Raw genomic sequence first — 22,019 nt, 5'->3', positions numbered from 1 at the left:
TGGTTAGCAGATGTTAATGTGAGTGTAGAGAAATGCTTGTGCTTCCAATTCCCGATAGTGCAGTAATATCTAACATGGAATCTAACAGTTCCACAACAACTACCTAATACACACAAATCTAAAAGGGGTGAATGAGAATATGTACATATAAATATATGGATGAGCGATTGCAGAGCAGCATAGGCAAGGTGCAATAAATGGTATAAAGTACAGTACATACAGTTGAAGTCGGAGGTTTACGTACACCTTGTCAAATACATTTAAAATTAGTTTCACAATTGCTGACATTTTAACCAGAGAAAAAATTCCCTGTTTTAGGTCTGTTAGGATCACCACTTTATTTTAAGATTGTGAAATGTCAGAATAATAGTAGAGTGATTTATTTCAGCATTTATTTATTTAATCACATTCCCAGGGGGTCAGAAGTGTACATGCACTCAATTAGTATTTGGTAGCATTGCCTTTAAATTGTTTAACTTGGGTCAAACGTTTCAGGTAGCCTTCCACAATCTTCCCACAATAAGTTGGGTGATTTTGGCCCATTCCTCCTGACAGAGCTGTGTAACTGAGTCAGGTTTGTAGGCCTCCATGCTCACACACACTTTTTCAGTTCTGCACACAAATTCTCAATATGATTGAGGTCAGGGCTTTGTAATGGCCACTCCAATACCTTGACTTTGTTGTCCTTAAGCCATTTTGCCACAACATTGGAAGTATGCTTGGGGTCATTGTCCATTTGGAAGACCCATTTGCGACCAAGCTTTAACTTCCTGACTGATGTCTTGAGATGTTGCTTCAATATATCCACCTAATTTTCCTCCACATGATGACATCTATTTTGTGAAGTGCACCAGTCCCTCCTGCAGCAAAGCACCCCCACAACATGATGCTGCCACCTGCGTGCGTCACGGTTGGGATGGTGTTCTTCGGCTTGCAAGCCTCCCCCTTTTCCTCCAAACATAACAATGGTCCTTATGGCCAAACAGTTCTATTTTTGTTTCATCAGACCAGAGGACATTTCTCCAAAAAGTATGATCTTTGTCCCCATGTGCAGTTGCAAACCGCAGTCTGGCTTTTTTATGATGGTTTTGGAGCAGTGGCTTCTTCCTTGCTGAGCGACCTTTCAGGTTATGTCGATATAGGACTCGTTTTACTGTGGCTATAGATACTTTTGTACCTGTTTCCTCCAGCATCTTCACAAGGTCCTTTGCTGTTGTTGTGAGATTGATTTGCACTTTTCTCACCAAAGTACGTTCATCTCTAGGAGACAGAACACGTTTCCTTCCTGAGCGGTATGGCAGCTGCGTGGTCCCATGGTGTTTATACTTGAGTACTATTGTTTGTACTGATGAACGTGGTACCTTCAGGCGTTTTGGAAATTACTCCCAAGGATGAACCAGACTTGTGGAGGTCTACACATTTTTTTCTGAGGTCTTGGCTGATTTCTTTTGATTTTCCTATGATGTCAAGCAAAGAGGCACTGAGTTTGAAGGTAGGCCTTGAAATTCATCCACAGGTACACCTCCAATTGACTCAAATGATGTAAATTAGCCCATCAGATGCTTCTAAAGCCATCACATAATTTTCTGGAATTTTCCAAGCTGTTTAATAAAGGCAGTCAACTTAGTGTATGTAAATGTCTGACCCACTGGAATTGTGATGCAGTGAAATAATCTGTCTAAACAATTGTTGGAAAAATTACTTGTCATGCACAAAGTAGAGGTCCTAACCGACTTGTCAAAACTATAGTTTGTTAACAAGAATTTTGTGGCGTGGTAGAAAAACAAGTTTTAATGACTCCAACCTAAGTGTATGTAAACTTCCGACTTTCAACTGTACATATGAGATGAGTAATGTAAGTGGCATTGTTTAAAGTGACTGGTGATCCATTTGTTAAAGTGGCCAGTCTCCATGTTGGCAGCAGCCTCTCTGAGTTAGTGATTGCTGTTTAGCAGTCTGATGGCCTTGAGATAGAAGCTGTACTTCAGTCTCTTGGTCCCAGTTTTGATGCACCTGTACTGACCTCACCTTCTGGATGGTAGCGGTGTGAACAGGCAGTGGCTCAGGTTGTTGTTGTCTTTCGTTATCGTTTTTGCCTTCCTGTGACATTGGGTGCTATAGGTGTCATGGAGGGCAGGTAGTTTGCCCCTGGTGATACGTTGTGCAGACTGCACCACTCTCTGGAGAGCCTTGCGGTTGAGGGCGGAGAAGTTTCCGTACCAGGCTGTGATACATCCCGACAGGATGCTCATGCTTGTGGATATGTAAAAGTTAGTCAGGGTTTTGGGTGACAAGCCAAATTTCTTCTTCCTCCTGAGGTTGAATAGGCGCTACTGCGCCTTGTCCACCCACACAGACAGTGTGGTGAAACATTTCAGTTTGTCGTTGATGCGTATGCCGAGGAACTTTAAACATTCCACTTTCTCCGCTGCTGTCCCTTCGATGTGGATAGGGGGGCTAATCTAATCCTGCTACAACAGGGCTAATCTAATTTCCACCGTGAGTACACTTCCAATTGAAAGTCCACAGAAAACAAATGAATGCTACACATTTCGACCGTCTTTTTCAGGCAGTGCTTGTACATCTCAATGGCCCTATAGGCCTCCCTCTCTATTCAACTACAGCTATTATATCTGGTTAATGATATGCTATTATTTGCTTCCCTAAATAAGGCATTGCCCCTTTTATTAATAGCAATTGCCTGACAGCATGGACATGCTCTTGCCGGTATTTTTAATTTTTATATACTGAATGCACTGCAAGTCTATGGTGTAGTTGTACAGATCTTGTGCATCTGAGGATTTATTGTGATGCAGTATCTGCATGTCTCCCTTTTCAACAGCAACTCTGAAACATCACTGGACACATCTATACTCATAGCTCTACACTGAAACACACACCAGCTCCTGTGGGATGATGTGAAGAGATGATAGCAGAACCTACAGTCACCTCCAGGTCCTCAGTACAGAAGTAAGCAACGTTCTTCTTAACACTATTTCATAGATGGTGTTTTAACTTTCCACTCTCTGAAACCTCTTAATCAAGCTGATTATGGAAAGATGGTAGCCAGGGTGCCTGACTGTTTCTGTGATAAACAATGCAAATGTTTTGTCTTAGCAAATAAGACAACAAATTGTCTAAAGCAGAAACAGACTTGCACTCAGGCTAATGCTGTTGTCGTCGCAGTAATATAATCTATTGTGTTGGGATTCAGTCAGTTATAGATATGCCTAGTAGCTTTCCAGATGTGCACTCAGTTGCGCAGCAGTAGATAGAATAGTTGGGTAGTTGACGATGGGCGGCTCCAGAGAGGGACTTGGTGGTGCTGAAGCCCCCGTATATATACACCATAGATTACAACCAAGCAACCCCTAAACTACCCAAGTAAAACATTACTAGTGCCCCACTGGAGTTGACACATGATGTAGAAATAGTTAGATTGCGTGCACTGGAAGACTTCTCTGAACGATCATGCGATGATGGGGCATGCCATGCTGGCCAGACAGCATCAGATAAATGGGAAAGAGGGATGCTGTTTCACTCGCTTGGCTGCTTTATCAAAGGTTTGGAATTCTGACCCAATTTTTTAATTTAACCTTTATTTAACTAAGCAAGTCCGTTAAGAACAAATTCTTATTACAATGATGGCCTACCCCGGCCAAACCCTAACCCGGACGACGCTGGGCCAATTGTGCGCCGCTCTATGGGACTCCCAATCATGGCCGGTTGTGATACAGTCTGGAACCGAACCAGGGTTTGTAGTGATGCACTGAGATGCTGTGCCACTCGGGAGCTCGAGTTGTCATGTCAACACAGCTGTCAGTGCTACGAAGCACAACCCGCTATCAGGGTTGAGAGAACAGAGACTAGCACAATAGGAGATGTATACAAATTATTGTACATGGTGAACCCAAACCTCTCCCTGACCAGTTTCAACATGAACTGTGCTAGCTAACATAGCTAGTTTGTTGCTAGCTTGGTTTGCTCATTGCTACAGTAGCTAGCTGTATTGTTGTTTGCATTGTCCGATTTGCTAGCTAGCTAAATTGTACAGGCTGCATTTCTTGTATATACATGCTGTTACAATAGCCAAACAGTTGGATAAACAAATCATTTGTGAAACCACAATGTAATGCAGCAGATGGCATGGGGTGAGTTTAGAATCTTCGAACAAGCAGCTTTAATTTAATTGGCTGTTGCATGCCATTTTAATTGTGTTTGAGTTGCTTCATGTAACAGCAAAGTTGCTTGAGATGACGTCACCTGCAACAGAAATTGTGTGAAAGTTGCTTCGAGCCTAAAGGCATCAGCCTGCTTCGGTTCGGCTGACTAGGCAAACCGAACGTGTGCTCGCATACTCCCTTAAAAGACCTTCGGTGAAAAAAGCATTAATAGTACTATTTGTCCATCTTGAGATGCCGCAGTCAGAATTAATCTAAAATAACTCAAGAAATGTGTCGTTGCTGTTTTTGCAGAGGAGACTGTGCAATTTTACAGCTTACTAATATGTTTGGTGCAGTATTTAACAAGTGGAAAAATCTAAGCTGAAAACTAGTCGTCTCTTGTTGAATGACAACAAACACTTAATTGAAGAATCCCTACTTTGGTACCAATCACCAACGGAGGGACATAGACTTCAGTTACCGACTTCGGCTTGCCTCGAGAAACAAATGTGCTCACGAACAGCCGGAAAAACCCTTATCAAAGACACATTTTTGTTGTTGTTGAAATAACGTAACAAAATGTAATAATGATGCCCAAACTGTTTTCGGATGGGAAGCATGCGGACGTCTTAAGGCCTGCCCATAATGCCGGCCCTCTCTGTGCAGAAAATCCACTATCTACAATTGATTAAATACAGGCCTAGGTTAATCATTTTCTGAATAATGCCCTGTGTGGTAGTTGTCCATCATTATCATCTGTGATTTTCCCAGTGAGAACTTGGCTGTGGACGCAAACTCCTCTGGAGTTGTCAATCACACAGTGGGCGGAGCCCGGAATGAGAACAGACAGAAGAGTTTGGTGGGTGCTGATAATTTACATATTCCAATCTCACTTCTGGTCATGTAGAATTTCAATGCTGGTCATTTACACATTATAGAATTTCAATGCTGATCATTTACACATTGTAGAATTTCAATGCTGGTAATTTACATATAATAGGATCCACAGGATACTGGTGAGCGAAGGACAGGCTCATAATAATAATAGCTGGAATGGAGTGAATGGAATGGTATTAAACACCTAAACCATGTGTTTTGATGTGTGTAATTCTGTTTATTCAGTTCTAGGGATTATTATGAGCCCGTCCTCCCAATTAAGCTGCCACCGGCCGCCTATGATAAGATCTACAATGGCACAGATACATATTACACAGGCTACTTTACAGCCTACTACCAGAATGGGTTGTGCTTTGATTGGGGAACACTGGTGGATACTTTCTTGTTCAGTTAACATGATAATCAGATAATTATATCAAAAATTGTTTAGTAAAGAATTTACTATGTAGACTTTGTATATAGACTTTGGGTACTCAGCCAAGAATGTTCCAGAAACAGTCTGTAAATATTCCTGTTTGGGTGTCTGTGTTTGGTTGTCGGTCTCCCTGTATTTAACCCTTCAGAGAGGGAAGAGGAGGGCACGGGGGGGCTCTGAGAATGCCAAGCGCAGACACACCAAGGTAACCAATGGCAGTCTGGGTCGGGCACAGAACAGACACCTCAAACATGGGGACATTGAGGCTGTCACATTGTTCGAGGTGGTCACCATGGGCAGGAGTGCCATGCAGGTACGAATAAACCCACTGGGCACACACTGGTTGAATCAACATTGTTTCCATGTCATTTTAATGAAATTACAGTGAACCAATGTGGAATAGATGTTGAATTTACGTCTGTGCCTAGTGGGAAGATCTATTTTTTTGTCATAATAATCCCTCCAACAATACTGTATGATCTTTAGGACTTGGTCTTGTATCTGACACCTTTGTTTCTACATGTAAAGTGGGAGAGTTTGTCTGTCTGTCTTCCCTGCAGGCTGTAGTTGATGATTGGATTGAGGCGTACATCACAGACAGAGACTCTGGCCTCCTGGACCTCATTAGCTTCTTCATCCAGTGTTCCGGTTGCAAAGGCAAGCACACACACACACAAAACACCCAACCCTCCCCAACACCCACCAAATGCATACATGATTAGAAGAAGTTAACTATAAGGGAATAAGTAATGTAGTATGAGGTATTTGAATACAAGTTGTTACATACTGTAGTGCTTGTCACCCTTTCCAGGTTTGGTGACAGCTGAGATGTTCCAAAGCAGGCAGGATGATGTCATGAGGAAGATGGTGGAGGAATTGGATGAGGTGTGGGTTTGGCAGTCATTGTGTCCTCCTCTCTGTCTACCATCTATATTTGAAGAGTTTTGTTGCAAAATGCAATACCAACCCATTTTTCAACAACAAAAATCTGAAATGCTTATGGGTACCTTTTTGTGTGTAAAATATTACTGTTCTCAGAATGTATATAATACCTTATAATAATTGTTTAGCTGTTTATATATCCACTTAGCAGGAATGGAATGTCCATATCATAAATATCTCATTACTGTATTGATTTATTTTTTTAAATATAAAAATAATGTGAAAGGGACTGATTGAAATTTACAGTACGGTTACCTGGAGGAAAATGTTCATGCTTTTTCAATTTCAGTCAAGGGAAGGGTTTAGATAAAAAAAAATATATATAAAAAAAATCTACTCCAGGGGAGTGCCATGTTTCTCAGTGTTTTAGAATTAGTTGCTTATTACGCTACCTATCAGGTGTGTGCCTGATGCCGCTGCTCACCTCTGATTTTCCACTGGGCGCTTAATATTACTCCTATAGGCTATTTAGTATGGTCTCAATCAAATTATCCATAGGCTATGAAGTGCATGCTCAGAGAAGCACAGAGCAAATTTGTATTTCTAATAGAGCTTCTGGGATAGTGTATCTAAAACTCGCCTGCCTTACACACTGCAATGAATATTCCAACCCTGAGCCCCGGCCTGCTCTGCTCTTGCTGGTCAAAAGAGGCCTACCTCTTATTCCTATTTAAGAAATAAGAGGCCTACCTGTTTGACAAACAAAGTTAGGCTATAGGCTGCTATATCCATAGATGTCAGTCAATTCCTCCACCCACCATGTGCTCTTTAAATAGCCTGTATGTCAAGGGCTGTTAAGTTAAAACCAAGACTCTATTTGAGTGGGTATGCCATAGGCCTACTTTTTATTAAAGGAAACAGCAAAAAGCACAGGCCTAACCCTTGTTAGCTTAAGATTTTGATGAAAATAAAACTGATCTGATTATATAAAGTGATCTATAACAGCGCTTTGGTCCGTGATGCTTTAATTATTGTTTAGTTTCTTTGACACTCCGAGGCTGACTTTGATTGGGAAGTAATCTAATTCTGTCATTATCAATTGATAAAGCTATTCACTTTATGTAAAATAGATGTTTTTACCCAGACAGCTTTTAGGGAAACACTTGTGACCTTCTCTCGTTGGGTTAAGCCACGGAAGAAGAGTAGCCAGCAGTTAAAGCATACATTTGGGGGTGGAAAGGTAGGCCTAACTTTTGAAAGTACCGTGCTCAGATTGCAAACGAGACACACTGATTTGGCATTTGAGAAATAGGATAGATGATAGATTCATGCAATGCTTTTACTTTAAAGGAGATCTTTCCGCCCCTACTCTTGCCCATGGTGGTCTATGAACCCACAACCTTCTGATCTGCGCACTATCAAAATTCCTAAGTTGCCATGTAATGCTTACAGGACGAAGAACAGTTTCTAAAACGGCATAGCTACAGTGCCTTGCAAAAGTATTCATTCCCCCTTGGCGTTTTTCCTATTTTGTTGCATTACAACCTGTAATTTGAATGGATTTTTATTTGGATTTAATGTAATGGACATACACAAAATAGTCCAACTTGGTGACGTGAAATGAAAAAAATTACTTTAAAAAAAGAATATAAAAAAGGGGTGCATATGTATTCACCCCTAAATAAGATCTGGTGCAACCAATTACCTTCAGAAGTCACATAATTAGTTAAATAAAGTCCATCTGAGTCACATGATCTGTCACATGATTTCATTTTATATATATATATATATATATATACCTGTTCTGAAAGGCCCCAGAGTCTGCAACACCATCAAGCAAGCGGCACCATGAAGACCAATGAGCTCTCCAAACAGGTCAGGGACAAAGTTGTGGAGAAGTACAGATCAGGATTGGGTTAAAAAATATCAGAAACTTTGAACATCACACGGAGAACCATTAAATCCATTATAATTCTTTTTAAGAGTGGCTTCCCACCAAGACTCATGGACCAAGCAAGGAGGGCATTAATCAGAGGAAACAAAGAGACCAAAGATAACCCTGAAGGAGCTGCAAAGCTCCACAGCGGAGATTGGAGTATCCGTCAATAGGACCACTTTAAGCTGTACACTCCACAAAGATGGATTTACATAAGAATGGCCAGGAAAAAGCCATTGCTTAAAGAAAAAAAATAAGCAAACACGTTTGGTGTTCGCCAAAAGGCATGTGGGAGACTACCCAAACATATGGAAGAAGGTACTGAGATGAGACTGAAATTGAGCTTTTAGGCCATCAAGGAAAACCCAACAACTCTCATCACCTGAGAACACCATCCCCACAGTGAAGCATGGTGGTGCAGCATCATGCTTGGGAATGTTTGTCATTGGCAGGGACTGGGAAACTGGTAAGAATTGAAGGCATAATGGATGCCGCTAAATACAGGGAAATTCTTGAGGGGGAACCTGTTTCAGTCTTCCAGAGATTTGAGACTGGGACAGAGGTTCACCTTCCAGCAGGACAATGACTCTAAGCATACTGCTAAAGCAACACTCGAGTGGTTTAAGGGGGAACTTTTAAATGTCTTGGAATGGCCTAGTCAAAGCACAGACGTCAATCCAATTGAGAATATGTGGTATGACTTAAAGATTGCTGTACACCAGCAGAACCCATCCAACTTGAAGGTGCTGGAGCGGTTTTGCCTAGAAGAATGGGAAAAAATCCCAGTGGCTAGATGTGCCAAGCTTATAGAGACATACCCGAAGAGACTTGCAGCTGTAATTGCTGCAAAAGGTGGCTTTACAAAGTATTGACTTTTGGGGGGATGAATAGTGATGCACGCTCAAGTTTTCAGTAATTTGTTTTGTCTTATTTCTCGTTTGTTTCACAAAAATAATTTGCATCTTCAAAGTGGTAGTATGTTGTAAATTTAAATGATACTAACCCCCCAAAAATAAATTTTAATTCCAGGTTGTAAGGCAAAAAAATAGGAAAAATGCCAAGGGGGATGAATACTTTCGCAAGCTACTGTAAGGCTCTGGTCTGTCCAAGAAGTGAGGGCTATTTTCTCAGTAGACATGTTCTCTGCTATCCACTTTCTTTAAATTATTATTTTGGGGATAGGGGAGTGTCCTTTTTTTTGTTTTTTTCAAGTGCTCAGGGAGGGTTAAGGTGAAATATATTTTGCTGACGTGAGGGCCATCCATTTTCATTTCAGAGAGGTCTGATTTTTCTCCATGTAACCTGTATAAATAACGTTCAATCCCTAATTTGTAGTTATTTAAAAAAAATATTTGTCTCATTTGTCTGTTTAAACCCTAGCAGTGCTTCAAGATTATGGCATATATATATATATATATATATACCGTTTTGCAACAACATGATTATTTTCTGAAATGAACTCTGATAAGTGTGTGTGTGTCAGGGTTCGGGGCTGCAGTATAAAAAATTCCTGGCCTTCCCCTGGATCCTCACAGTCACGTGGCCCATGGACATGGTCAGTTTCAAATACGTATTTACATTTAAGAAATGAAAGCACTTTACAAATCTAGTTCCGCATTTTCATGTTAAGTCCCGCACTTCAAGTTTAGTCAAGTTCAAGTTTTCATAGCTACCAATATTCCCTCACTTAGTTTCCCTCTCTCTGTGTCTCTTTCCATCTCTCTCTGTGTGTTTGTGCGTCTGTCTGTGTAGGACAGTGGGGAATATCCTCTCACCATGTCTGGTCCATACTGGCGCCGGTTCCGTGGTGAGTTCTGTGAGTTTGTGTCGGTGTTGGTAACCCAGTGTCAATACAATGTGATCTTTGACAGCTACCTCATGGACACACTCATCTCTCTGCTCACCGAGCTGTCCGACTCCCGTGTACGAGCCTTCAGACACACCTGCACATTGGCAGGTAACAAAAACACACACACTGGCAGGTTGCGCGCGCGCGTACACACACACACACACACACACACACACACACCCCTGCACTCTGGCAGATGTCACACATGCATGGCAAAGCACCTCTAAAGATGCCCACTGTGTGTGTGTGTGTAATGTCAACAATAAAGCCATTTGATGTCTGAAGTGTGAAACTACTAATGACTCAATAATTCATGCCTTCTGGGAATGTTATAACGTCCGAAAGTTATGGGTTGGAAAGATGGGTGTCAGAAGTATTACAATGTAAATGTACTCTTTAATCTGTCTGCATATTTCAAGATGGTCATATGAGGGTGCAGTGAGATACCCAATGGGTTGGACAATACTTTTCTCATCAATCAGAAAGAAAAAATATATTTCTTTAAACTGGAAATGTTCCAATCCTCTGTTGTTCACACAATGGAAAGATCAAATGCTTTACAATCTAAAAATTGAAAGTGGGCGACAGAGATTGAGGCCATGTGGCGAAAAGTGGTACGGGAGCTGGAGATGTGGGTCTTGGCAGGTGTGATGTAGTTGATGTTTGTATGATGTCGTCGTTTGTATGTTTTGTATTTATAAAAGACTGTATTTAATCATATAAAAAAAAGAGTGCAATAGAGCAAGGAGTTGCAGCTGTAGCAACCTCCACCAGGATGTTGAATCTTTATGACCTCCTCCTGTTGTGACCCCCATAGCAATGAAGTTGCTAAGCTCTCTGATTGGAGTAGCCCTTAGTCTGAGTGTGAGTATAGAGAACAGCCAGAGACTGGGCCAGGTGGAGAGAACCAAGACATCAGGAAGACGCAACTCACCAAGACTGGAGAGAATACACAGGAAGACCACAGAGGTGAGTGTGTGTGTGTGTGTCAGTGCAGGTGTGTGTGTGTTATGTCATGTCATACCACATTTTACATGTAACTTCTTCAGCTGCAGGATAGAAGGGTGGAGATCGAGAACATGATGGATGCCATATTCAAAGGGGTCTTCCTGAAGAGATACCGGTAAGCATGCTATTTACTCTACTCACCCCATTTGTGTTTTCAATCAGACCTGGATTGAAATATTTATTATGTCTCTTTCAAATGCATTTTTGAAATAAGTATTTAGACAGTTGCAATAGTCAATAGTCTACTTCATGTACTGTATTACATCTACAGTAAGTTTGGACACACCTACTCATTCAAGGATTTTTCTTTATTTTTACTATTTTCTACATTGTAGAACAATAGTGGAGACATCAAAACTATAAAATAACACATGGAATCTTGTAGTAATCAAACAAGTGAGATTCTTTAAAGTAGCCACCCTTTGCCTTGATGACAGCATTACACACTCTAGGCATTCTAGGTGTGTCAACTTTTGACTGATACTGTACTTGTAATAAAAGTAATTGTTTATATGTTGTCTTCTGTAGGGATGTGCTCCCAGAGATCCGGTCCATGTGTATGGAAGAGCTGGCTGTATGGATGAAACTTTACAGTCCAGTGTTTCTGACTGACAGCTACCTCAAATACATGGGCTGGATGATGCATGACAAGGTAAGCAACAACAACCACCACAACAAAAACATGTAGCCTGCACAGACACATTTAGTTAGGAGTCTTGGTTAATTAACTTTTAGCTTAACCATCTTTACTTGCAGAAACAAAGGTTTGTTGAAGTTTTAAGTCAGTGTATCCTTTTGTGTAATTTGTTTTCCGTTAGAACACGTTATTTTGTTGTCACAATTGCAGAATCTAACCAGATGTTGCAAGGTGTTAGCTGATGTCACTCTCCCTGAGCTCTAAAGTTAACTGTTCAAGGTGTGACAGGATAGCTTCTTGGTTTGCAGTTCTCTTCAAGTGACAATGTGTTGTGCAGAGGATGCTGGGATCATGTCCTGGCTGAGGAGGACAGGGACAGAATGTTACACATAAACACAATTTTAAACTGTACACACACTCTTTCCCCCTACCCCTAGCTACCTGACGTGCGTCTGAAGTGTGTGTTGGGGCTACAGGGTCTGTATGGAGACCCGCTCCTCCTGCCCAAACTAGACCTCTTCAACAGCCGCTTCAAGGTACAGTGTGTGTGTGTGTGTATATGTGTGTACAGTACATGTGCCTGTGCACGACCCAGTGTGTGTGAGTATACTGTATGTGCATGCTTGCCTGTGTGGGTAGATGCATGCGTGTTAAATGGGCAATCCGCTGTTGCTACATGTATTTAACACTACCGTTCAAAGGTTTGGGGTCACTTAGACATTTCCTAGTTTTTTAAAGAAAAGCAATGTTTTTTTCCATTTAAAATAACATAAGTGATCAGAAATACATTGTTAATGGTGTAAATTACTATTATAGCTGGAAACGGCAGATTTTCTTTATGGAATATCGACATAGGCAGACAGAGGCCCGTTATCAGCAACCATCACTCCTGTGTTCCAATAGCACTTTGTGTTAGCTAATACAATTTTATAATTTTTAAAAGGCTAATTGATCATTAGAAAACCCTTTCGCAATTGTTAGAACAGCTGAAAACTCTTGTTCTGATTAAAGAAGCAATAAAACTGGCCTTTTTTCAGACTAGTTGAGTATCTGGAGCATCAGCATTTGTGGGTTGATTACAAGCTCAAATGGCTAGAAACAAAGACCTTTCTTCTGAAACTCATCAGTCTATTCTTGTTCTGAGAAATGAAGGCTATTCCATGCGAGAAATTGCCAAGAAACTGAAGATCTCGGACAACGCAGTGTACTACTCCCTTCACAGAACAGCGCAAACTGGCTCTAACCAGAATAGAAAGAGGAGTGGGAGGCCCCGGTGCACAACTGAGCAAGAGGACAAGTACATTTGAGTGTCTAGTTTGAGAAACAGACGCCTCACAAGTCCTCAACTGGTAGCTTCCATTAAATGGTACCTGCAAAACACCAGTCTCAACATCGACATTGAAGAGGCGACTCCGGGATGCTGGCCTTCTAGGCAGATTTGCAAAGAAAAAGCCATATCTCAGACTGGCCAATAAAAATAAAAGATTTAAAATGGGCAAAAGAACAGACACTGGACAGAGGAACTCTGCCTAGAAGGCCAGCATCCCGTAGTCGCCTCTTCGCTGTTGACGTTGAGACTGGTGTTTTGCAGGAACTATTTAATGAAGCTGGCAATTGAGGACTTGTGAGACGTCTGTTTCTCAAACTAGACACTCAAATGTACTTGTCCTCTTGCTCAGTTGTGCACTAGGGTCTCCCACACTTTCTATTCTGATTAAAGCCAGTTTACGCTGTTCTGTGAAGGGAGTAGTACACACCGTTGTACGAGATCTTCAGTTTCTTGGCAATTTCTTGCATGGAATAGCCTTCATTTCTCAGAACAAGAATAGGCTGACGAGTTTCAAAAGAAAGTTGGGTCGGCAGGTACCCTAGTGGTTCGAGCATTGGACTAGTAACCGAAAGGTTGCAAGATCGAATCCCTGAGCAGACAAGGTAAAAATCTGTCGTTCTGCCCCTGAACAAGGCAGTTAACCCACTGTTCCTAGGCTGTCATTGAAAATAAGAATTTGTTCTTAACTGACTTGCCTGGTAATGTAAAGGTAAAATAAAAAAGTTATTTGTTTCTAGCCATTTTGAGCCTGTAACCGAACCCACAAATGCTGATGCTCCAGATACTCGATTAGTCTAAAGGTCAGTTTTATTGCTGCTTTAATCAGAACAACAGTTTTCAGCTGTGCTAACATAATTGCAAAATGGTTTTCTAATGATCAATTAGCCTTTTAAAATGATAAACTTGGATTAGCTAACACATCGTGCCATTGGAACACAGGAGTGATGGTTGCTGATAATGGGCCTCTGTACGTCTATGTAAAAATCAGCCGTTTCCAGCTACAATAGTCATTTACAACATTAATGATGTCTACATTGTGTTTCTTATCAATTTGATGTTATTTTAATCGACAAAAACAAGGACATTTCTAAGTGACCCCACATTTTTGAATGGTAGTGTATGTACAGTACCAGTTAAAAGTTTGGACACACCCACTTTATTTTCGTAGAATAATATTGAAGACATCAAAACTATAAAATAACACATATGGAATCATGTAGTAACCAGAAAAGTATTAAACACATTCTTCAAAGCAGCCACCTTTTGCCTTGATGACAGTTTTGCACACTCTTGGCATTCTCTCAACCAGCTTCACCTGGAATGCTTTTCCAACAGTCTTGAACGAGTTCCCACATATGCTGAGCCCTTGTTGGCTGCTTTTCTTTCACTCTTCAGTCCAATTCATCCCAAACCATCTCAATTGGGTTGAGGTTGGCTGATTGTGGAGGTCTGATGCAGCACTCCATCACTCTCCTTCTTGGTCTAATAGCCTGGAGGTCTGTTGGGTCATTGTCATGTTGAAAAACAAATGACACTAAGTGCAAACCAGATGGGATGGCATATCGCTGCAGAATGCTGTGGTAGCCTTGCTGGTCAAGTGTGCCTTGAATTCTAAATGAAGACACGCTGGTTGGAACCCCAAATCTCAAATTTGGACTCATCAGAACAAAGGACAGATTTCCTCCGGTCTAATGTCCTTTGCTCATGTTACTTGGCCCAAGCAAGTCTCTTCTTCTTATTGGTGTCCTTTTGTATTGGGTTCTTTTCAGAAATTTGACCATGATGGCCTGATTCACGCTGTCTGTTCTGAACAGTTGATGTTGAGATGTCTGTTACTTGAACTGTGAAGCATTTAATTATGTCTTAAAGTAATGATGGACTGTCATTTTGTCTTTGCTTATTTAAGCTGTTCTTGCTATAATATGGACTTTTACCAAATAGGGTTATTTTCTATATACCACCCCTACCTTGTCACCACACAACTGATTGTCTCAAATGCATTAAGTACTTTCTCCACTATGCAATTTGGTTTCCAAGCTGGTCATGGGTGCACCTCAGCCACGCTCAAGGTCCTAAATGATATCATAATTGCTAAAAGATAGCACTATGCAGCCGTCTTCATCGACCTGGCCAAGGCTTTCGACTGTCAATCACTGCATTCTTATCGGCAGGCTCAATAGCCTTGGTTTCTCTAATGACTGCCTCACCTTGTTCATCAACTACTTCTCAGATAGAGTTCAGTGTGTAAAATCGGAGGGCCTGTTGTCCGGACCTCTGGCAGTCTCTATGGGGGTGCCACAGGGTTCAAATCTCGGGCCAACTCTTTTCTCTGTATATATCAATTGTGTCGCTCTTGCTGCTGGTGATTCTCTGATCCACCTATACGCAGACGACACCAGTCTGTATATATTTGGCCCTTTGGACACTGTTAACAAGCTTCCAAACGAGCTTCAATGCCATACAACACTCCTTCTGTGGCCTCCAACTGCTTTTAAATCCTAGTAAAACTAAATGCATGCTTTTCAACCGATTTGCTGCCCGCACACGCCCGCCGACTAGCATCACCACTCTGGACGGTTCTGACCTAGAATATGTGGACAACTACAAATACCTAGGTGTCTGGCTAGACTGCAAACTCTCCTTGCAGACTCATATTAAACATCTCCAATCGAAAATCAAATCTAGAATCGGCTTTCTATTTCGCAACAAAGCTTCCTTCACTCACTCTGCCAAAAATACCCTAGTAAAACTGACTACCCTACCGATCCTCGACTTCGGCGATGTCATCTACAAAATAGCTTCCAACACTCTACTCAGCAACTGGATGCAGTCTATCACAGTACCATCCGTTTTATTACCAAAGCCCCTTATACCACCCACCACTGCAACCTGTATGCTCTAGTCGGCTGGCCCTCGCTACATATTCGTCGCCAGACCCACTGGCTCAAAGTCCTCTATAAGTCTATGCTAGGTAAAGCTCCGCCTTATCTCAGCTCACTGGTCACGATACCAACACCCACCCGTAGCACGCTCTCCAACAGGTATATCTCACTGGTCATCCCCGTAGCCGACACCTCCTTTGGCCGCCTTTCCTTCCAGTTCTCTGCTGCCAGTGACTGGAACAAATTTCAAAAATCACTGAAGCTTAAGGAGACTTATATTTCCCTCACTAACTTTAAACATCAGCTTACCGATCACTGCAGCTGTACATAGCCCATCTGTAAATAACCCACCCAATTTACCTACCTTATCCCAATATTGTTTTTATTTACTTTTCTTCTCTTTTGCACATCAGTATTTCTACTTGCACATCATCTGCTCATCTATCACTCCAGTGTTAATTTGCTAAATTGTAATTACTTCGCTACTATGGCCTTATTTATTGCCTTCCCTCCTCATGCCATTTGCAAACACTGTATATAGTCTTTTTTTTCTATTTTTTTTCTATTGTGTTGACTGTACGCTTGTTTATTCCATGTGTAACTCTGTGTTTGTGTCGCACTGCTTTTCTTTATCTTGGCCAGGTTGCTGTTGTAAATGACAACTTATTCTCAACTAGCTTACCTGGTTAAATAAGGTGAAATAATGAAAAAAAAAAATATATATATGGCCTATTTGGGGCCTCTCGGGTGGCGCAATGGTCTAAGGCACTCCTGCACAGTGCTAGCTGTGCCACCAGAGACTCTGGGTTTGAGCCCAGGCTCTGTCTGGGCGGTGCACAATTGGCCTAGCGTCGTCCGGGTTAGCGAGGGTTCGGCCGACAGGGATATCCTTGTCTCATCGTGCACTAGCGACTCCTCTGGCGGGTCGAGCGCAGTGCGCGCTGACCGGGTCGCTAGGTGTACGGCGTTTCCTCCGACACATTGTTGCGGCTGGCTTCCGGGTTGGATGCGCGCTGTGTTAAGAAGCAGTGCGGCTTGGTTGGGTTGTGTTTCGGAGGACGCATGGCTCTCGACCTTCGCCTCTCCCGAGTCTGTGCAGGAGTTGTAGCGATGAGACAAGACAGTAACTACTAACAATTGGATACCACGAAAAAGGGGGTAAAAAAAAAATATATATATGTCCTCTTTATTGCCTACTCTTCTACATTTGCATACACTGTACATAGATTTGTCTATTGTGTTATTGACTATATGTTTGTTTGTGTAACTGTTGTTTTTGTCGCACTGCTTTGCTTTATCTTGGCCAGGTTGCAGTTGTAAATGATAACTTGTTCTCAACTGGCCTACCTGGTTAAATAAAGGTGAAAAGAAATGTAAAAAATAAAATTAAGCTGGTTGACAATGTCAAGAGTGTGCAAAACTGTCATCAAGGCTAAGGGTGGCGTCTTTGAAGAATCTAAAATCTAAGATATATTTTGATTTGTTTTAACACTATTTTGTTTACTACATTATTTCATATGTGTTATATCAGTGTTGATGTTTTCACTATTCTACAATGTAGAAAATAGTCAAAATAAAGAAAAACCCTGGAATGATTAGGTGTGTCCAAACTTTTGACTGTGTGTGTGTGTGTGTGTGTGTGTCAGCTTTATTCTAAAACAGAGGCTCCTTTGTCATTTCAACTGCAGATTTCCCCTTTTAACTGTGCTATCTGATCTCTACAGGACAGGATGATCTCTATGACTCTGGACAAGGACCACGAGGTGGCAGTTCAGACCCTGAGACTACTCATACTCATCTCCCAGTGAGTCATTGTCTCTCTTTTACACACACAAACACACAAACTATCCAGAGACATATACAGTATTTATTGGGTTTGGTCATTGCTGTTTCTGTCTGAACATTCAGAGAGCGTCCAGAATCTCCTCGGTTGTTAGGTTATAATTGATGCTTTTGAGTTGCGCTGTTTATTTCTGAACACTTTCAAATCCTCAAATGTCGAGGGAAAGTGAATATGAAATGTGTTGACACCACAACACAGAGACTTGGATACACATTATCACGAATGCCACTCGGTCAAAATGATTGTTCAATTCGCTGCTTGTTTGCAGCGGGTCATTTCACGGGGAATTGTCGGAGGCGCTCGCATATTGTTACATCACCAAAAGTTTGAGGATAAAGGTGCTAATATGACATCCATTCTAAAATACTTAATCAACTTCCCCTCCTCTCTTTGGCCATCGCCCCTTCTTTCCTTTTCTTTCTCTCTCCAACCCCCCTTCCCCTACCTCTCAGGTCAGCTGATGAGGTTATAAATCCTGAGGACTATAAGCAGCTGTTCCAGTTGGTGTACTCCTCACATCGTCCTCTGGCTACCACCGCAGGAGAGCTGCTCTACACAAGGTCAGTGCAGTGGGTTGGCCATAGACCATATACATTAGCTGGGGTATCTATAATAGTGAGAGTAAGTGAATGCGGGCCAGAGTCACTGGTGACATTCGCATCTCTGCTGTTAGGCTGCTCAGCTCCCCTACTCCGGCACCTGACCTCAGAGAGGGGGCGAGTGAGCAGGACACACACACACAGCTGACAACAGCCAGAGTGAGGGCTCTGCTGCACTTCTACCAGGACAGTGAGGTAAGAGAAAGTGCCTGTGTGTTGGTATGTATTCTGTTTCTACATCAGCACAGGTGGACAGTGAATGTGTGTGTTCTCTTTCTAGCTCCATCAGCATGTAGTATACCTGGTAGACAGTCTGTGGGACTGTGCTGGTGCCATGCTGAAGGACTGGTCATCTCTTACCTCGTTACTGCTACAGGACCCCTCCACTCAGGATGCAGGTCAGTGTGTGTCAGGGTTTCCGTTAGCCGGTAACAGCCGGCATTTGGCCGCAAAAATTATAATGAAAAGCCGATAAATAAAATTGTAGTTGGTCAAAATAAATCCCAGATTTGGCTTCCTATCATACACCACCATTCTCTCACTCCTTTTGTGCTGCCTGACATGCCCGCTCCTGAGGAAAGTGAGAGAGGAGCCCTGGCCTTGGCTACTGTTGATTGTGAAGATGGAGGCATCTTTCCTTGACGCAAACAAAAATTGGAGGAAAAAGAGTATGCCGAAAGATAGTACAGTATGGTTTAGAAACTCGGTGGTATGCCTATAGTGAAACGCCTACAAGGGGAATGTCTGAGAAGAATGTTGGCGTTGCCAAATGCAGACTACTGTGTGCAACTCGCTATCCAGGTAGGATGTAATTTTGGGACTTTTATTTATTTTTGTATTTATAATTTATTTTATTATTGTATAGCATTGTTATTGTAGGCATGTTTATTCATCTAATTCAGTTGAAATATACAAAATGAGTTTTTCATTCTGTTGACATTTTTGTTGACGAAATTAAATTTGATTTGTCTTTTTTAAATGGTGTGGTCCGTATATAGTTAAGTTAGGCACTAGCCTTTTGTTGGTAATTGCTGCAATATAGCCTGTTCCAAACTTTTAACTAGTTCATAAGTGTTTTGTTTCATTCCGCTTGAGCCATTTTCTTTGGCTAAAATAAGTTCCAACTAATGTTTGCTGCAATATAATAAATGCTCATATTTTCCCTATAAACAATAGCTTGGCTTGACTTTTGATATTGTACGTTTTGGTGTGGCTATTCAGCTGTTGCTTCACTAACTTTTTCTCCATTTCGTCCGCACTATTCACCGTCATTTCCGACCTCTCGTCCCTTCGTCCAAAATCTTTGCCAGGCTTCGCTTGCCCCGCCATCCTCTTGTTTTGAATCTGAAGCACTTCCGGGTCACGATTTTTTGGGAATACTTCATAATACGAGTCCTGTCCTGTAATTAATCATTTCAATTTTTTTTAAATATACACACTTATTGACATCTTATACTAGTTATTAAACAATTTCTTAAAGTAATTATGTGATTTATTTTAATTAGATTTTCAAGCCTACATGTTTAACAATGTGTGTGTACTCCAATGACTATGTTGTGCTCCTATCATCTATGTCAACACCCCTGTAGTTCTTTGCTTACACCCACACTCTGAGCCACATGACATCAGCATCTGATTTAGAACTGGGAAAACCAGGGATGGTGTCCAGAATGGCACCCTAATATGGAATATTAGCCAGGGAATAGTGCTGTTTTGAATAAATGGGGTCTATTGCTCTCTCCTTGGTTAATTCAGGTTTAGCCTTCAAAGGGAGTTTTAATTTGCAGTCACGTTTAACCTAACGCACAACTGAGCGCTAAACTAGCAACGGTTTCATATTTGTTCTAAACCCCAGCTAAATTAGCCTATGCTAAGTGACAGAGCAATAGCACCAGAGGGTGTATGCAGAGTGCAAAAGCTGTCTGTCCTGTAACATGCATTTGTGTGTTTGTTTCTATGTGTGCATCATATCATATGATGTGTGTGTCCTCAGATCTGAGTGCTGGAGAGCAGTCTCTGGTTGTAGAGTTATTGGTGGCATCAGTGCGTCAGGCAGTAGAGGGACCCCTGCTGGCGGGAAGGAGCACATGCAAGAAGGTCAGTGTGTTGGAGAGGCTGAAGTGCAATTACCATTATCACCCATTCTTCTTGACGTATGGACTCGTTTACTAACCCACAAGGATTTAAGAACATTGGATTGGTAATAGTGTATACCATATTTATTACACCTCCAACCTAACGCTTTGAGTAAGTGCACTCTTTGGGGAGATGATTAGGGAGTCAGACCGCAGCGTAGAACTGCCCTGTTTGAAAATGCTTCTTTCACATGATTGGATAGGTAAATGCTGGATGAAACCCTTGCTTTTAGTTGTATCTGTGATTATGTTTTTGGCCTTAAAATATGAATTCAGCAAAAAAAAGAAATGTCTGATCACTGTCAACTGCATTTATTTTCAGCAAACTTAGCATGTGTAAATATTTGTTTGAACATAACAAGATTCAACAACTGAGACATAAACTGAACAAGTTCCACAGACCTGTGACTAACAGAAATTGAATAATGTGTCCTGAACAAAGGGGGGGGGGGTCAAAATAAAAATAACAGTCAGTACCTGGTGTGGCCACCAGCTGCATTAAGTACTGCAGTGCATCTCCTCCTCATGGACTGTACCAGATTTGCCAGTTCTTGCTGTGAGATGTTACCCCACTCTTCCACCAAGGCACCTGCAAGTTCCCAGACAGTTCTGGGGGGAATGGCCCTAGCCCTCACCCTCTGATCCAACAGGTCCTAGATGTGCTCAATGAGATTGACATCCGGGCTCTTCGCTGGCCATGGCAGAACACTGACATTCCTGTCTTGCAGGAAAACACGCACAGAACGAGCAGAACGAGCAGTATGGCTGGTGGCATTGTCATGCTGGAGGGCCATGTCAGGATGAGCCTGCAGGAAGGGTACCACATGAGGGGGGAGGATGTCTTCCCTGTAACGCACAGCGTTGAGATTGCCTGCAATGACAATGAGCTCAGTCCGATGAGACACACCGCCCCAGACCATGATGGACCCTCCACCTCCAAATCGATTCCGCTCCAGAGTACAGGCGTCGGTGTAATGCTCATTCCTCCAACGATAAACGCGAATCCGACCATCACCTCTGGTTAGACAAATCTGCGACTCGTCTGTGAAGAGCAATTTTTGCCAGTCCTGTCTGGTCCAGCGCGGTGGGATTGCCAATATAGGCAACGTTGTTGCCGGTGATGTCTGGTGAGGACCTGCCTTTTCAGCAGGCCTACAAGCCCTCTGTCCAGCCTCTCCTCAGCCTATTGCGGACAGTCTTAGCACTGATGAAGGGATTGTGCTTTCCTGGTGTAACTCGGGCAGTTGTTGTTGCCATCCTGTACCTGTACCGCAGGTGTGATGTTCGGATGTAACGATCCTGTGTTGGTGTTGTTACACGTGGTCTGCCACTACCTCCTTGGAGCATGCCTAAGGCACGATTACGCAGATGAGCAGGGACCCGTGGCATCTTTCTTTTGTTGTTTTTCAGAGTCAGTAGAAAGGCCTCTTTAGTGTCCTAAGT

At 42.1% G+C, this 22,019-nt stretch overlaps 1 protein-coding gene across 3 annotated transcripts in view; it reads left to right on the top strand.

The window, feature by feature from the left end:
- Window positions 1-22,019, top strand: part of si:ch211-269e2.1 (cohesin subunit SA-2) — a 46,576-nt gene that overhangs the window by 3,349 nt on the left and 21,208 nt on the right. For all 3 annotated transcript variants that reach the window (XM_042306766.1, XM_024388662.2, XM_042306765.1), the window contains exons 2-17: window positions 2,843-2,970; window positions 4,935-5,022; window positions 5,624-5,788; window positions 6,036-6,132; window positions 6,287-6,360; window positions 9,777-9,848; window positions 10,046-10,250; window positions 10,960-11,111; window positions 11,192-11,265; window positions 11,679-11,802; window positions 12,225-12,323; window positions 17,724-17,803; window positions 18,295-18,402; window positions 18,516-18,636; window positions 18,722-18,839; window positions 20,435-20,538. In XM_042306766.1, coding sequence (XP_042162700.1) covers window positions 2,927-2,970; window positions 4,935-5,022; window positions 5,624-5,788; window positions 6,036-6,132; window positions 6,287-6,360; window positions 9,777-9,848; window positions 10,046-10,250; window positions 10,960-11,111; window positions 11,192-11,265; window positions 11,679-11,802; window positions 12,225-12,323; window positions 17,724-17,803; window positions 18,295-18,402; window positions 18,516-18,636; window positions 18,722-18,839; window positions 20,435-20,538 — 1,725 coding nt within the window. In that variant the 5' untranslated portion in view covers window positions 2,843-2,926. The remainder of the gene's footprint in view (window positions 1-2,842; window positions 2,971-4,934; window positions 5,023-5,623; window positions 5,789-6,035; window positions 6,133-6,286; window positions 6,361-9,776; window positions 9,849-10,045; window positions 10,251-10,959; window positions 11,112-11,191; window positions 11,266-11,678; window positions 11,803-12,224; window positions 12,324-17,723; window positions 17,804-18,294; window positions 18,403-18,515; window positions 18,637-18,721; window positions 18,840-20,434; window positions 20,539-22,019) is intronic.

Source organism: Oncorhynchus tshawytscha, linkage group LG26 (genome assembly GCF_018296145.1).
Source record: "Oncorhynchus tshawytscha isolate Ot180627B linkage group LG26, Otsh_v2.0, whole genome shotgun sequence".
In the NCBI taxonomy this organism is placed as follows: domain Eukaryota; kingdom Metazoa; phylum Chordata; class Actinopteri; order Salmoniformes; family Salmonidae; genus Oncorhynchus; species Oncorhynchus tshawytscha.
The sequence above is the reverse complement of the archived record's forward strand: the minus strand, read 5'-3'. Positions and strand labels throughout refer to the sequence as shown.